We start from the raw sequence: 15,273 nt of genomic DNA on the forward strand, positions 1-15,273 counted from the left end.
CGAGCCTCGCGTTTCCTTCCAGCTGCTTCCTGGCTGTCCACGCAGAGCGCGCGCTTCGGAGACCCCACCCGGGCCCAGGCTAGACGCGGCTCCCGGGGCCCGCGGACGGACGGCCCGGGCGGCCGAGCGCTGTCCGGTGCGAGTGGCGGTGGAGGGCTCTGCGACCCCAGGGACTGCGGCCCGCGGGCTCCCCTGTCCATGGGATTCTCCGGGCAACAAGACTGTCCCTTCTCCAGGGGATCTCCCTGACCCACGGATCGAACCCAGGTCTCCTGCATTGCAGGCAGATTCTTTTTTCCTCGCTCCCAACCATTTCGGCCCCGGGTTATTAGGCGCCGTGGGGCCTACGGGGCAGTTTCAGGCCCGCAGCCCCAGTCAGGGCAGGTGGGTTTCTAAAGGCCTCCCGGTTGTCCAGCACTCAGTTCTAGACGTCCGCACCTTCTCGAGTTATCTATACGTACACCAACCTGTATATACACACATGTGTACACATTTTTAATATTTTTATACACATTCATATATATTTTATATACGTAAACATTTTAAAAAATTCATCAGTACAAATGGCTTCCAGAAAAAAAGCACAGAGGGCAGACAAGTTGCATGTGCTTATTTTTATTTCTAAAAGTCTTTGACAAAGTGCCAGGGAAAAAAATGTTTACTAATAGCATGGCGGCTTAGTGAATCGGGCTTCCCTGGTGGCTCAGACGGTAAAGACTCTGCCTGCAATGCAGGGAGACGAGGGTTCCGTCCCTGGGTCAGGTAGATCCCATGGAAAAGGGAATGGTTACCCACTCCAGTATTCTTGCCTAGAGAATTCCATGGACAGAGGAGCCTGGTCGCCTACAGTCCACGGGGTCGCAAAGAGTCGCGCACACATCACTGAGCGACTCACACCTGATAGGGCTCAAGTAAAACTTACGGGAGCCTGGTTTGTTGTGGGCTTAGAAATACAAGGATCAACTACTGCCCTGTCTACACGTACCTTCTCACACTGTATTTGGTCTCCTTCCTAGACTAAAATCAACACGTTCATTCTTTGGTAAAATAAGCACAGCAAATTATTTTCATTTCTTCATTTATCAAAGCCAGTCAGCCAACATGCCAGCCCACCTCTTGCCTGTAGGAATGTGTACCTGGTACAAATGTCTTAGCCAGGCAAGGAGTGAAGGAAGATGGCCCTTCCTGCTTCCAGCTGCTGGGACCGTCACCTTTTCTCCACGGCAGTGACGACGAAGCGCGATGGCCTGGGGATCTGTTCTCGCGGAAACAGAGGAAAGCCAAGCTGAGGCCACCCGTCCTGGTTAGGGGTCTTCTCAGAACTTGCCTTAACTCCTGAAGTTACTTAGGAGGAACTGAAAGCCTCAGTGCTTGCGACCCAGCATGCGAGTGAGGAAACGAGAGGCCAGAGCTGGAACCAGGCTGTCCTCCTGCCAGGGGGGAGACCAGAAGGAAACAGAGCCCATTCCGAGTGAAGGAAAGCCTGCCTCGTTCTCTCCTTTACTCCACAGATGATTCTTCCACACTTAAGTGGCACCTTGATCATACTCCAACATTCTCAGGACAGGTCTGCATTAATCTTGACTAAGGCTAAATATTCCCTAGGAATGTTCTGGGACTCCTTCAATCAAAATAGTGAAACCACTCCTCCATTCAGATTGCATGCTTATCAGATTCCACCAGAAGTGTCAGGGCAGGCAGTCCTCAGAAGTGTGTGAATTAACTGAGTATTGGTGACCTAGTCGGAGGAGCACCAGTCTGAGTCAGGAGCCCTAGCTACAAACCTAGAGGCCTTCCAACAACCTTTCGAATGCAGGCACTGTGGGATTTCACTTGCCGAGACGCCCTGCACTTTTAAGGGCTGACGGCTGGTCCTTTTCCCAGCTTTGCACCAGGAGAGAAAAGGACAAGACGCAGGGAACGGAGAGCATATCCAGCATCTCAAAGGCCTGTGCTTCCCTTCTTTATTCTCCAATCTGCCAAACAAATAGGGTTTTATTGCCAGTTTTCAACCTGCTGGTTGATATTTAATGGTATCATTCAGAAAGTTCTCCTCATCACCAATATTGTTGTTCAGTTGCCAAGTCATGGCTGCCTCTTTGCCGCCCCATGGACTGCGGCACACCAGGCTTCCCTGTCCTTCACTATCTCATGGAGTTTGCTCAAACTCATGTCCATTAGATAGCATAGGTGCTATCTAACCATCTCGTCCTCTGTCACCCTCTTCTCCTCAGGCCCTCAATCTTTCCCAGCATCAGGATCTTTTCCAATGAGTTGACTCTCTGCATCAGGTGCCAAAGTACTGGAGTTTCAGCTTCAGCACCAGTCCTTCCAACGAACACCCAGGACTGATCTCCTTCAGAATGGACTGGTTGGCTCTCCTTGCAGTCCAAGGGACTCTCAAGAGTCTTCTCCAACACCACAGTTCAAAAGCATCAACTCTTAGGTGCTCAGGTTTCTTTATAGTCCAACTCTCACATCCATACATGACTACTGGAAAAATCATAGCTTTGAAAACATGGACCTTTGTCAGCAAACTGATGTCTCTGCTTCATAATATTCTGTCTGGGTTTGTCATGGCTTTTCTTCCAGGGAGCAAGTGTCTTTTAATTTTGTGGCTGAAGTCACCATCCACAGTGATTTTTGAGCCCAAGAAAATAAAATCTGTCACTTTTCCCATTTTTTCCCCGTCTATTCATCACCAATATAAATGTTCCCAAAGTTTATGAAACCCAAAAGGACATTATTCTAATCTAAACATACTAATATTTAATATAGGTATGTATCAAATTCTTCCAAACCATTAAAATTTTTATTTAAAGCAAGAATAGAAAGATAGTGTTAACTGTGTGGGAATTGACAACTAATAGGTAAGATGAAAGAGTTAAAAATAAAACCATGACCCCAACCAGTGCAAATGCATCCGTAAATAAACTGAACTAAGGAGGAAAAACAAGCAGGGCGCCTGCGAAGAAGACAAACGAACTGCTTAAAACTAACTTCTCACAGGCACAGACAAGCAACCCAAAAGACTAGTTTCCAATTTTGAGTATTTCTACGTTGTTTCCAGCTTTACTGAGATATAACTGACATAGTATCTTACACATTATAAACGCTTATGCTACATACTGCCCTGTGCTTTAGGACGGTTTGCATACTTTGTGGCAAACATTGCACGATAATGTTATAATACTAATTCCACATTAGTTAGTATAGTAACAGTAATAGACTTCCTGACTCATTTACACTCCAGAGCCCCTCCCTCTTCTGTACATGCGTGTCCTCATCAGGAACCTGTTTTATGAGATCTAAACCAACAAGCCCTGATGTAACCAGGAAACCCACCTGGCTAACTTTTAGTGGGTCCTAAAGCTCAATAAAATGTTTGGAATTAAGCAACAACTTTTGAAACCAGGCAGTGAAGTGCAGGTAAATCATTGTATTGTGCAAATTTAGCCAGCAAACGTGTACAAAGGAAAGCACAGTAAATTCACTCCTGGCAATTTTTTTCCTTTCAGATTAATGACTTGGCACTTGAAGTGAATAAACTGAGACTAGGAACTTATACTTTTCAAATGCTTACTCCTCTTGTTGGATTAACATGAAGCACCATAGTACTGAGAACAGGCAAAGAATTTATATTCTTATGTGCAATAACCAATGTTTATCTCTATGCTCTTCACTCCTTGTTGGACTAGGCCTGCACGCACAGGGGCTTCTCGCCACGGCGGCTCCTCTTGCCGTGGAGACAGGCTCTTGGTGCTCGGGCGTCAGCAGTGGCAGCACCCAGGCTCTGGAGCACTGTGGCTCAGGCACAGGGGTTGAGTTGCCTCGGGGCACGTGAGACCCCCCTGGAGCAGGGGTCGAGCTGGTGTCCCCTGCAAGCAGACTCTTAACCCCTGGACCACCAGGCAAGCCCCCCCTTATGCTCTTTAGCACAAGACACAGTATCTCCCAGACATGAACTACCGATGAGCACGTTTAGAAAAAGCAAAGTTAGTCCATTGTTATTTAGGGCCGCAGTAACAAAGGACCACTAACTGGATGACTTGGAGCAGAAATTTACTCTCCCGCAGTTTTGGCACCTCAAAGTCCCAAATCAAGGTGTCGGTAGGGCCATGCTCCCTCTGAAGGCTCTAGGGAAAGATCTTCCCTACCTCTTCTAGCTTGCGTTGGAGGCTGGCAATCCTTGGCTTGCAACACTACTTCTCTCCATGCCACTGTCTTCCCATGGCCTTCTCCCAGTTTCTCTGCTTTCTCCTATTTTCATGAGGTAACCAGTCATATCGGATGAGGACACTAACAGCCTCACCTTAATTTGGTTATATCTGTGAGGACCCCATTCCCAGTAAGGTCACATCCAGGGGTTCTGAGGATGAGGACATCAGCATCTTTTAAGGACTCACAAGTCAACCCATAACAATATGTATCTGACTTTTTCCCCCCAAACTACTGAGGAATGTTTATTCCAAAGCTCAAGGGCTCAGCCACCCCTAAATTTCAGAGAGCCATGATCTTTACAAATTCCAGCCATTCCCTGTTTGTGCTCAGAGTTAGTCTTCAGAGGCCGAAGCCTTAGCTCCTCCACGTGGGGTGATGTGGCCCAAGCCTGCCCCCCGAGACCTCCCCCCAAGGCCCCCACCCCGAGACCGCCCCCCCCGGCCAGTCCGCTCACCCTCTCCTGGAGCTGCGTTACCGCCACGGGCTTTCTGGGAGACGCCAGGGTCTCTCCCTTCTTCTCCTTGCACATATGCTTGTCTCCCTGAAAGGAACCCAGCTTTCTTGTGGCAAATTCATATTCATTCCTCAAGGTTGATCTGAACCGCTTCTTCCTTCCACGTGAACTTGCCCGGCTGTCCCAGACAGTCCAGGGATTCCACTCGTGCTGCTAAAAGAGGTTTCACGTGGATGCCAGGAGTCTCCAAGTCAGAAAGCCCGTTTGGATCCAGGCTTCATCGCTTTGCTGCTGTGACCTTGGTCTAGCTACCTAACCTCTGTGCCTGTGCCCCACTGATAACACAGGGGTATAAGGGTACCACTGGCAGGGTTAGTGTATGGTTTAAGCGAGTTAGACGAAAAGCACTCACAAGAGGGACCGGCATGGGTCACACCTCCAAACGTTAGTTATGATGCCTTGGTATCGTCGGATCACCGGGCACTCTCTCTTTTTTCTTTTGCAGTGCTACGCAGCACTGTGGGGTCTTAGTTCCCCAATCGGGATTGAACCTGCACCCCTTGCATCAGAAGTGTGGAGTCTTAATCAGTAGAGCACCAGGGAAATCCCACCATGTAATTTCTGACATGCATCCCCCTGCCCCAGATTATAAACTATTTGAGGGCAGGGACCATATTTTCCTCTGTACATTCCCAGCCTAGAATAGAGCTTGGCATTCAAATGATGGTGGCATAAGGGTCAGAAGCCTGAAGACAGGAATGGGGAGCAGTTCCTCTTTCTCCAGGAAGACTGGTCAGAGCCTTCAGAGGGATGAAGAGGTGAGCGGGGGACACACCAGAAATGGGATCCCCACGGGTGGGGCAGACTGTTTACACCAGTACTGTTTACACTGCCGGTGCCTGGATACCAAGCTCCTCACAGGCATTCGATAAATACAGGCCGAATGAGAATGGGGTGTATAAAATCAAGAGTGGGACAGAAGTCAAGAAATGATTTCCCTTTTAAACATCCAAACATAAAAACTACAGAGGGCATATCCTATGCCATTTATGTATACAAGTGGCTCAAACTGAAAGAAAGGTTCAATTTGCCAATCAAGCCATCCAAGGCATCTCTGGTCAATGTGACCACAATTTTTCTATTTAAGGATCGAGAAATATTAAGGCGTGTTCTTTCCCATCTCTCTCTTCTGTGCCCTTCAGAGTCTAGAAGATATTTCCTTGTTGGAATATGAAGCCTTAAAGCATAGAAAATCAATTTGTATATGAAACATAATTACCTAAGAAATTTTCTTAAATTCCATATTTCTTCCTTTTATTCATATATCCCACACTAGAGTCACACAAATCCAGAACATTATTTGAAACAAGGGCCGAAACATCTACTGTGAAAATAATACTTCCTAAAAAACGATAAAAATTAAGCCTTGTCAAGTGTTTAAGATATAAGGTTAGGATAATATCACGAAAGAGACTGGTGTTTTGCTTAAATGTGTCTTTAAAAATGCACATTTCTAAGAAATACGTTTTCAAATCTGTAAAGCATGTTCCCCATTTATTTTTTGTCATGATTCAGAAATACAAGATATGAAAATTAGGTTACAATTCTGCCACAAAAGCTTCTAAAGTAGCAAACACAGGTTCTATTATATATCAAAATAGCCATATGCACTCATCAGTTTAAAAATGCCTTTAGAGTTGTCACCTCAAGCAAGTGTAAAATATAATAGCTAGTCTCTCCTCTTCAAAAAAACAAACCTGCCATCACTGCTCTGAACTAAACAAGATTTAGTCCAGAATATGGAAGATTATGGTTAGTAGGTATTTTTCAACGCTGAGTCACTAAGAAGTTAAGGAAATGAGAAAGATACAAAACATTTTAGGTCAAAAAGTATGAATAGCTTAAGTGTCCTCAAGTAAGTTAAGACATATTTAAATTGTAATATGATATAATAAAATTAAATATGTTGATACAATTCATTTTAAAAAAATTATTATGGGACTACCTTCTTCTGAAAAGACAAAGACATACAATTCTTTGAATCAAAGCAACTATTATGAAAAAGGTTTTGTCATTTAATATTAGAAATGGTCTGTCAAATTTTTACTTCTAAGAATCAAAAATAAATGGTTTACTGGATCCAAACAGAGACTTATAATGAAACAAATCCAATTTCATGTAAAGGGGCCATCACTAACAGCATTCTTAATTTCTTCTCCTTTCAGCTGTCAAAGTTAAATTTTAAATACATAGAAAAGAACAACACTCTTGACTTTGTTTTGGCAAAAATAAATGAGAATTTTCATACCTTTTTCAATGACATAGGGTCCTTGAGCATACTTTGCAATTTCAATGGCTGAATAACGTTAAACATTAAAATAAATATACTCACAAATACATTATAATAAAATAGTACAACCCAACCTAGTACAGGCAGGCACATCAGACCTGAAACTCACATAATAAGCTATTGTTGGTCACATACACAGAATCCACCTTTCAACAGAATTATGATTAAACTTCTTCTGTCACAAGTAAGACTTACCCACTTCTGAGCACAATAGAAAGTGTTGAATCAATGTGATCCTTAAAAAAAAAAAAAGCCAATAGTTTCCCTAACAATCTGCAGTCTGATTCAGTCTTTCTCTTCTTTCCGAGCAAAAAAGAAATCAGTGTAATAAAGGGTTTAATAAGAATTGAGCCAAAAAAGATAAAAAGTAGAATTTGCCTTGTAATAGTTTCACGATTTAGATGAAGCCAAGTCACTGTGTGATGCTCATTAAGTGTCTACAATCACCCATCCAAAAAAAATTTTTTTTCTTTAACATTTTGAAAAGGTAATACGGGGTCTACACTGGATATTATAAAAAAACATCTCCACAGAGTCTAGGGCAATCCCTGTCATCAAAACCGTTGGTACTTCTTCAGACAAGTGATCAGCCCATGGTGTGACATAAATAAAAACTACAGGAATCTCAAGTCAGGTTTTGCTATCAAGTGCCTTATGGCACCAAGTGTAGGAAGAAAAAAAGGAACACCTCAGTTTTCAAACCTTTTTGTTTACAAAACTGTAGACCTCTGCCATCTCTGACAGATGCTCTATTTCCACGAATCTTGTGCTATAATTCCCTGATGCTATAATTTCCACGAATCTGCTCTCATGCTCGCGCTTCATCTCAGTTGGGGCCATCTCCCTGTTGTGGAACAGGGGCTCTTAGATTTGTTCAGGTAGTAGGTGACCTGGAATGACTGAAGTCTCTCTGAGAATACCTTGAGAAATGTATATTGAAATAACTACTGTAAAATAGTTAATTTAAGAATGCACCCTTTTGGACTAGACTTTAATATAGACCATCAGTAGAAGATACCCACATTCAAGAAACACTTATGAGAAAAGAATAAAATCGAGAAACACCCAGCTTTTACTTTGTATCTGTTTTCTGGGAATGAGGAAAATATAGTCATTACTCCCTTTTAGAAGCTGCCCGATATGACTCAACGGAGTTTGCAGACGATGGCTCCTGAAGGCTGAGAGATTCATGAAAACTTTATGGGTTCAACCCACCCCGATAGACTGCAATGAAGTCATCCCAAGCAACTTATATATTAAATAATAGTTTCTTCTATCTCTGTCAGTGTTTGAACATGTGTTATTCTCATGTCTTTTAAAAAGACACTGTGGATTAAAGCCATTAAACATCTTACTTTGTAAAAATTAAGTCATTTGAAAGTCAAGAGTTCAAAAACTCAAGAGTAAAAAAGGTTTGTCAGTGTTCAGATCTTTAATCTCTTGTACAGCTGCTGTTCTCTTCCAAAGCAGTGGTCTTTTCTCACTAAAAGGAACTGGAATGTGGAGATGCATAAGCTCACAGCGTGTGCGAGAGCGCGGGGCTCGGCACAACGAGGGCGCCGCCCTCGGGTCTCAGGTCTGCAGAGCGCATCCGCTGACGGAGCGGCTCACCGGCCTCGCCGCGGATCCGCCAGTGGACGGCGGGCCGCGTCCCGGGAGCAACAGCGCATCCAGGCCTGCGCTGTGCCAGCGACCACGGCTAGGCTTGCTTAACACGCGGTAGGAGATGTTCTCAAGGTCAGTGGAGTCATGGAAAGAATAGGGCGATCATTTCATTTCAGAAACAAGCGTCTTCAACACCGGGCAGCCCTGTCGTGCTAGTTTTTTCTTAATGAGTAAACTGAGGCTGCTGCCAGTGCCCGCCTCGAGGGCGCCTCCGCAGGAGCCCCCACCCCCACCCCCCAACACCGGCAGAAAACGGAAGGGGGTACATTTTCTAACTTATTTTCTAAGGAGGTGGGTCCGTAAAAGTATTGCTTCAGCTGCATATTGAAATGATTATACACCTTGGCCAGATGGACTCTACCTCTGCAGTGCAAGGAAGGTTCAACACAAACATTTATCAGTGTAAGGCACCACACGGACACAGCAAAGGGGGAAAACCCACAGGACCATCTCAGGAAAAACCCCAAGCTGAAATATGCTGTCAGCGTTGTTTTTGCTGTGCCACATGGCATGTGGGATCTTAGTTCCCCGACCAGGGATCGAACCTGTGCCCCTGCATTGAAAGGGCAGTCTTAACCGCTAGACCACTGGCGAAGTCCCCCTTCAGTCTTTTTTAAAAGCTACATACATGCTACGAGGAGAAAAAGGTCATACTTTCTAACTTTTTCATTTGCTTTAATAAATTCATTAATTAATTTTTAAAGTCAAGGGAAAAAACTGGTCTCTCTTTTCTTTTTTTTTATAAAAATATTATAGCAGTCTAAGCAAAATTGGAAAGGAAGACATGGGAAGAATAAGAAACTACAATGGAATGGGTGAGCTTCAGGTCATTATGGCTACTGAAGAAATTGTAAACTTTTAAGCTTCTAAGGTTTTACTTCTCTTCAGAAAATATTTTAGGAGGCTCCCTTTCTCCATGAATGAAAAATGAGACATGCCCTAAGCATTCAAGTCTAAAGAAGACAAAAAACCATTGTTTTTCCTACTGGAATATATTTATCTCCTTCGTTCCTCGGTATGGTCCTCTCCCATCCCCCACGTAGTTTTATGGGATCAAAGAGAAAGAAACCACAAGTGACCACCAGCATCAGAGTGAGTCATGGACATTATTATGCATTCATACCCCACGGCAATGTGTAAAATGCATCTGGAATAAAACACACTAAGTTAAAAAAGAGAAAAAAAGAAAAGGTCCCAGAAACCCATTTCTGGACATGATTTCTAACGGGAAAAAAAACAGAAGAAACATTTCAATGATCATTCCGGAATCCTGCTCACATGCTGTGAGTTCCCTGACCATCACCTCTCCACCTCGGAGAATCAAGTGGTCTCCTCCGTATTTGCATAGTATTAATAATAGTCTGGAGTTGAACGGCGATCCCCTTGCTTGCAGCCAGGTTTCTGAAGATCACTGGTCCAATCTCACAGATTAGAAAGCAAGACATAAATGTCTGCAAGCCCAAAACTGTGTCCCACTTAGCAGCAAGCTGGTAAATTATTCAGACAGTCTTTTTCCAAGGGGTAAGAATTAGGCAGTTTTGTCTACAGTTTCCAATTTCGCCTTCTGCATCATGCAGCGACGAACGATACTGTCGAAACTTCCAAGGTAAAACAGTGCGATCGTGCGGAAGAGGCCCATGGTGACCACCTGCGAGACAGAAGCCTGTGAGCTCACAGGGCGGGACGCACACCCTCCCATCCAGGGGCTTTCAGATACGGCTCTGATACACAGTCCCTAAGACGTATCTCCGATCTGCTCCAAGGATCAGGGTATATAGTGAGACTCTGTGATCTGCTCCAAGGATCAGGGTATATAGTGAGAGCTTTGTACGCACCAGCGGAACAGAGACAGCAGCAGCCATCTGCTCTGTGCCGCTGGACAGCACAGGGCCTGCAGACAGGCGACGACAAATCGTCGTCCAGTTACTGAAACATATGCAACTACACGGAGAACAAAATGGAGATTCTTAGTAGCCTTAGGGTTCTCTGAGCTAGGAAAGATTCAGAGAAGCATCTCCAATATCCAGACTACAATCGAGGCTTCTTGGTTTAAGGTTTATGTACTGATTGTAAAAGGCAGTCCCTATGCCAGGCACTGAGAATGACTAGTGCAAGCTGCCACCAGCTCGCTCCAGACCTGGGCAGACAACCAACTGAAAAAGAGCAATTACTGTCTCAGGGTTAAGAAAGCAATTAACCATACCCATTAATTTTTGCCCTTTCCAGTAAGGGACTCTCACTGTATCACCTGTAAATGCAACTTTTAAAAGGCAGGAAACTACAAAGAGAAACATTTTCAAAGATACAAAGCATCAAAAAATTTGCCTCCCAGGAATTCCCTGGTCCTCCAGTGGTTAGGACTCCGTGCTTTCACTGCTGAGGGCCTGGGTTCGATCCCTGGTCAGGGAACCAAGACCCCACAAGCCATGCAGAAACGCCACAAACACTGCCTCCCAAGCATCACCTGTTTTTCAAGAAGCTACTAGAAGAGGGAAACAGCCAAAGAGAAGGGCATCAACAGAGAAAGGCAACGCCCGGTGACACAAGGAAGCAGGGGGCCCGACACTGAGAAGAGGTGGAGGGTCCCTGGGGTGACTGCAAAGGGGGGCCGGGGTCCCCCAAGTGCCAGACTCGGGGGCAGCAGCCAGTCCTGACGGCAGGTCAGGAGGCTCCACAAGGAAGTCCTTCCAGAAGGTGAAGCTGACACAGTACCTGATATTTCTAAGAGGAGATGAACACAATCATTATGAATAATACCTAGTAAAAGGCCAGCTACCCTTTCATTTCAGGGAAGAATAAAAAAGACTGTACGAGAAAGGAGAATGGGTTGTGTGTATTACACAGCTCAGCTGTGAACAGCATTGAAAGAGCCCTAATGATGGCTACTTCAGTGCAGTCTAACCAAAATCACAGTATCACTAAAAAGGGAGAATAAGAGTTGGGGGAGGGGTAGGTGTGAGCAAGGAGAGAAAGGTAAGAAAGGGGAGCTCCGTGTGCACCCTTCAGCAGGATATCAACCTGATCCAGAACCAAGAAATCAGCTAAAAGCCTCCATGGAAGTGTCTGCTCCAGAGATAAGGAGGTAAAGGTCAGAGCCCGACTGCTTCTGAGAAGGGTGAACGGGGGATATGGGATGAGGGTGTGCTGTTTTTCATATCAAGTCTCAAAAATGACCTCATTCTCTCAAGTAGGCAGAAGGATAATTTTGAAAAGTATAAAAACCAAAGTGAAGCTGGAAAAGGCAAACTCTGGAGGACAGTGAAACCCTCAGTGGTTGCCAGGGTTTCAGAAATAGGTGGACCCAAGGGAATATTCAGAGCTTCCAGTGGCCCTAGTGGTAAAGAGCCCACCTGCCAATGCAGAAGATGTAAGAGATGTGGGTTCAGTCCCTGGGTCAGGAGGATCCCCTGGAGGAGGGCATGGCAGCCCACTCCAGCATCCTTGCTGGGATAATCCCATGGACAGAGGAGCCTGGCAGGTGACAGTCCACAGGTTCAAAAAGAGTTGATCACGACTGAAGTGACTTAGCATGCACAGTGCACTATTCAGGGCAGTGAATTATCTGTAGGACACTTTAATGCTGGATATGGGTCACTCTATAGTCGTCAGAACTCACAGGATGGATGGATGACACCATGAATAAATCCCAAGGCAAACTGTGGACTTTGGGTAGTAATAATGTATCTATACTAGCTCATTAGTTGTAACAGAGAGCCAGCCACACCAGCCTGCAAGACATCCGGAGGGAGTGGAGAGCAGGTCTGTGGGAATTCACTGGGTTCTACTCACATTCTCTATAAACACCTAAAAGAAATTTAGTGACTGCTCTTTTTGTTGTTGGTGGCCAAACCCCGAGGCACGCGGGGTCTCGGTTCCCTGAGCAGGGGTTGACTCTGCACGCCCCTGGGCGACAGTGGACTCAACCACGGGACGCCCCGGGGCTTCCGAGGGTCTCCCCCTGGGAGAAGCAGAGCGAGAAGGAAGCCTCTCCCTACCCGACTCACCGGGACTTTCCAGGGTGAATGAGGCTACATCGCTCTGCCATAAACCGCACCCGAGGGGCTGCCCAGCTCCCATCTCCCCTCCATCACCCGCCTCGGTCTTTCCAGAGCGATCCCTCTGTGAAAACCCTCATCACGCGGCGCTGCACTCTCTCATCAGTCTCCTCAGTCTCTCCCACCAGACTGCAAGCCTCATGGCGTCCAGAGGCTGCAGCCTTACCTCTGATTCTCCAACAGCGGACACGGCAGCAGGCTCATCAAGGAGCAGCTAATTTTTATGTCTCTTCCGGATGAGCTGTAATTGCCGTGAGTGCAGGGACTGCATCGCACCCTTGACTTACCTCCCTGAGCTTCTGTGGTCTGACTCACTGGACAGTTTCTGGTCTGATATCCTGGGACTTTCAGGCAAGACCACCTCTAACCCCTAGAGACTCCCCAGGATTCCCAGGTGGCCCTAGTGGTAAAGAACCTGCTTCCCAGTGCAGGAGACTTAAGAGACCCATGTTTGAACCCTGGGTGGGGAAGATTCCCTGGAGAAGGAAATGGCAACCCACTCGAGTATTACTGCGTGGAGAATTCCATGGACATCCCATAGACAATCCCAGAGGAGCCTGGCTGGCTACGGCCCATAGGGACAAAGAGTTGGACATGATTGAAGCAACTTATCATGCACGCACCCCCTGAAGACAAAGATTTCCATTTTTCAATTCCAGAAGAGGAAGCATTCTCAGAGGAAAACCAGATTAACACCCTAATAGCAGAGCAGACGCTTTCTCTCTACACCTGCAGCCCCACGTGGAAGACTTCTTCCCAGTCTAAATTCCTCACGTTACATCTTTAACCTGGCTTCCCTGGTGGCTCAGACGGTAAAGAATCCGCCTGCCACCCAGGAGACGTGGGTTCCATCCCTGGGTCAGGAAGATCCCCTAGGGGAGGGCATGGCGACCCACTCTAGTGTTAATGGAGAAGCCCACAGACAAAGGGACCTGGCGGGCTGTGACTTAGTGACTAAACAACTTTAAAATATTTCCTGTTTACTTCTCCCGGGTAGAGGAAGAAAAAAGCTGATACTTCAGGAACAACTCTTCACACCCTCAGGTAAAGCTTCCATGTCTCCCTTCAGCCTTTGCCCACTGAGGTTCAGTGAAAGGCCCGGCTGTCTGTCTGGGTGTCCGTCTGTCCTGAGGCTCGGGCACGGCTCACCTGCTGGAGCCCTTCCATGATGGACGTTACTGGAGCCATTCCACAGGTCAGCGATGAGAGCATGTACCCGTCGGAACCGATGGAACTGTTGAAATTTCCTTGCTGAAACAGAAAGAAAGGAAAGAGGCAGTGGTAGCATCATGGAAAACAATCAGCTCAGCACACCAGAAAGGATGACCCGTGTCCGTCCACGTCAGGGGGAGGAACGGTCACGGGCACACGTGTGAGCTCGGGGATGAACGAGGCCGTGGCAGGCTGGGGTGGCTGGATGGAGGCTTCTCAAAATGTGGGCCACAGACTCTGAGTGTCGGGAGACCCTCCCCAAAGACAAAACCACAGTGATGCCAGCACTGAGACACTAATTGCCTATTTTCACCCGTGGCACGAGCACTGATGGGAAATGCCGCTGTCTGGTTAGCACGGACCACAGTGGGGGCGCCTCCCCACTGTCCCCAACACTTACAATGGTCAGTAAACACAGGAAGAAAACAAATTGTTCAATCTCCAATAAAAATTTTAAAGGTCAGTTTTGCTTAAAACTGCACTTGTTAAGCAGTAAAATGAATCGTTTTGTTCAATCTCGACCCTGGAGGACATCTTTTTTCTGATTTTTTTTTTAATTGGAGTAATGCACTGTGAAGAAGGCTGAGCGCCGAGGAATCGACGCTTCTGAACTGTGGTGTTGGAGGAGACTCTCAAGAGTCCCTTGGACTGCAAGGAGAGCCAACCAGTCCATTCTGAAGGAGATCAGCCCTGGGATTTCTTTGGAAGGAATGATGCTAAAGCTGAAACTCCAGTACTTTGGCCACCTTATGCAAAGAGTTGACTCATTGGAAAAGACTCTGATGCTGGGAGGGATTGGGGGCAGGAGGAGAAGGGGACGACAGAGGATGAGATGGTGGATGGCATCACCGACTCAATGGACCTGAGTCTGTCGGACACGACTGAGCTACTGAACTGAACTGAACTGATTAATAGTTGCTTCACGACGACAACTGCTGTGCAGCCAGCGGCTCAGTCACGCGCATGCACACCCCCTCCGCCACTGGGTCTCCTTCCCATTTAGGTCCCCACAGAAAACTCAGCCAGAAAGAGAAAAACAAGTATCGCATATTAACACATACATGTGGAATCTAGAGACATGGTACAGATGAACGTATTTACAAAGCAGAAACAGAGACAGGTGTAGGGAACAAACTATAGACAACCGCGGGAGAAAGGAGGCGTGGGACCTACCGGGACGTCAGGACTGACGTGCGCACCCTACGGTGAGTCAACAGACCACCAACGGGGGCCCACTGCACAGCACAGGAAGCGGCTCGACACTCGGGACGCGTCTTCCTACTGTTCTGCACGACGAAGAGCCTCACACGGGCGCC

General features: G+C 46.4%; 1 protein-coding gene across 2 annotated transcripts in view; it reads right to left on the minus strand.

Moving 5' to 3' along the window:
* Positions 1-6,210: 6,210 nt before the first annotated feature.
* KDSR (3-ketodihydrosphingosine reductase) overlaps positions 6,211-15,273 on the minus strand; it is a 41,003-nt gene continuing 31,940 nt past the window's right edge. For both annotated transcript variants that reach the window (XM_070779154.1, XM_019986617.2), the window contains 2 exons: positions 13,895-13,996; positions 6,211-10,338 (listed from right to left, as the gene is read on the minus strand). In XM_070779154.1, the coding sequence (XP_070635255.1) occupies positions 10,219-10,338; positions 13,895-13,996 (222 nt within the window). In that variant the 3' untranslated portion in view covers positions 6,211-10,218. The remainder of the gene's footprint in view (positions 10,339-13,894; positions 13,997-15,273) is intronic.

Source organism: Bos indicus, chromosome 24 (assembly GCF_029378745.1).
Source record: "Bos indicus isolate NIAB-ARS_2022 breed Sahiwal x Tharparkar chromosome 24, NIAB-ARS_B.indTharparkar_mat_pri_1.0, whole genome shotgun sequence".
Taxonomy (NCBI): Eukaryota; Metazoa; Chordata; class Mammalia; order Artiodactyla; family Bovidae; genus Bos; species Bos indicus.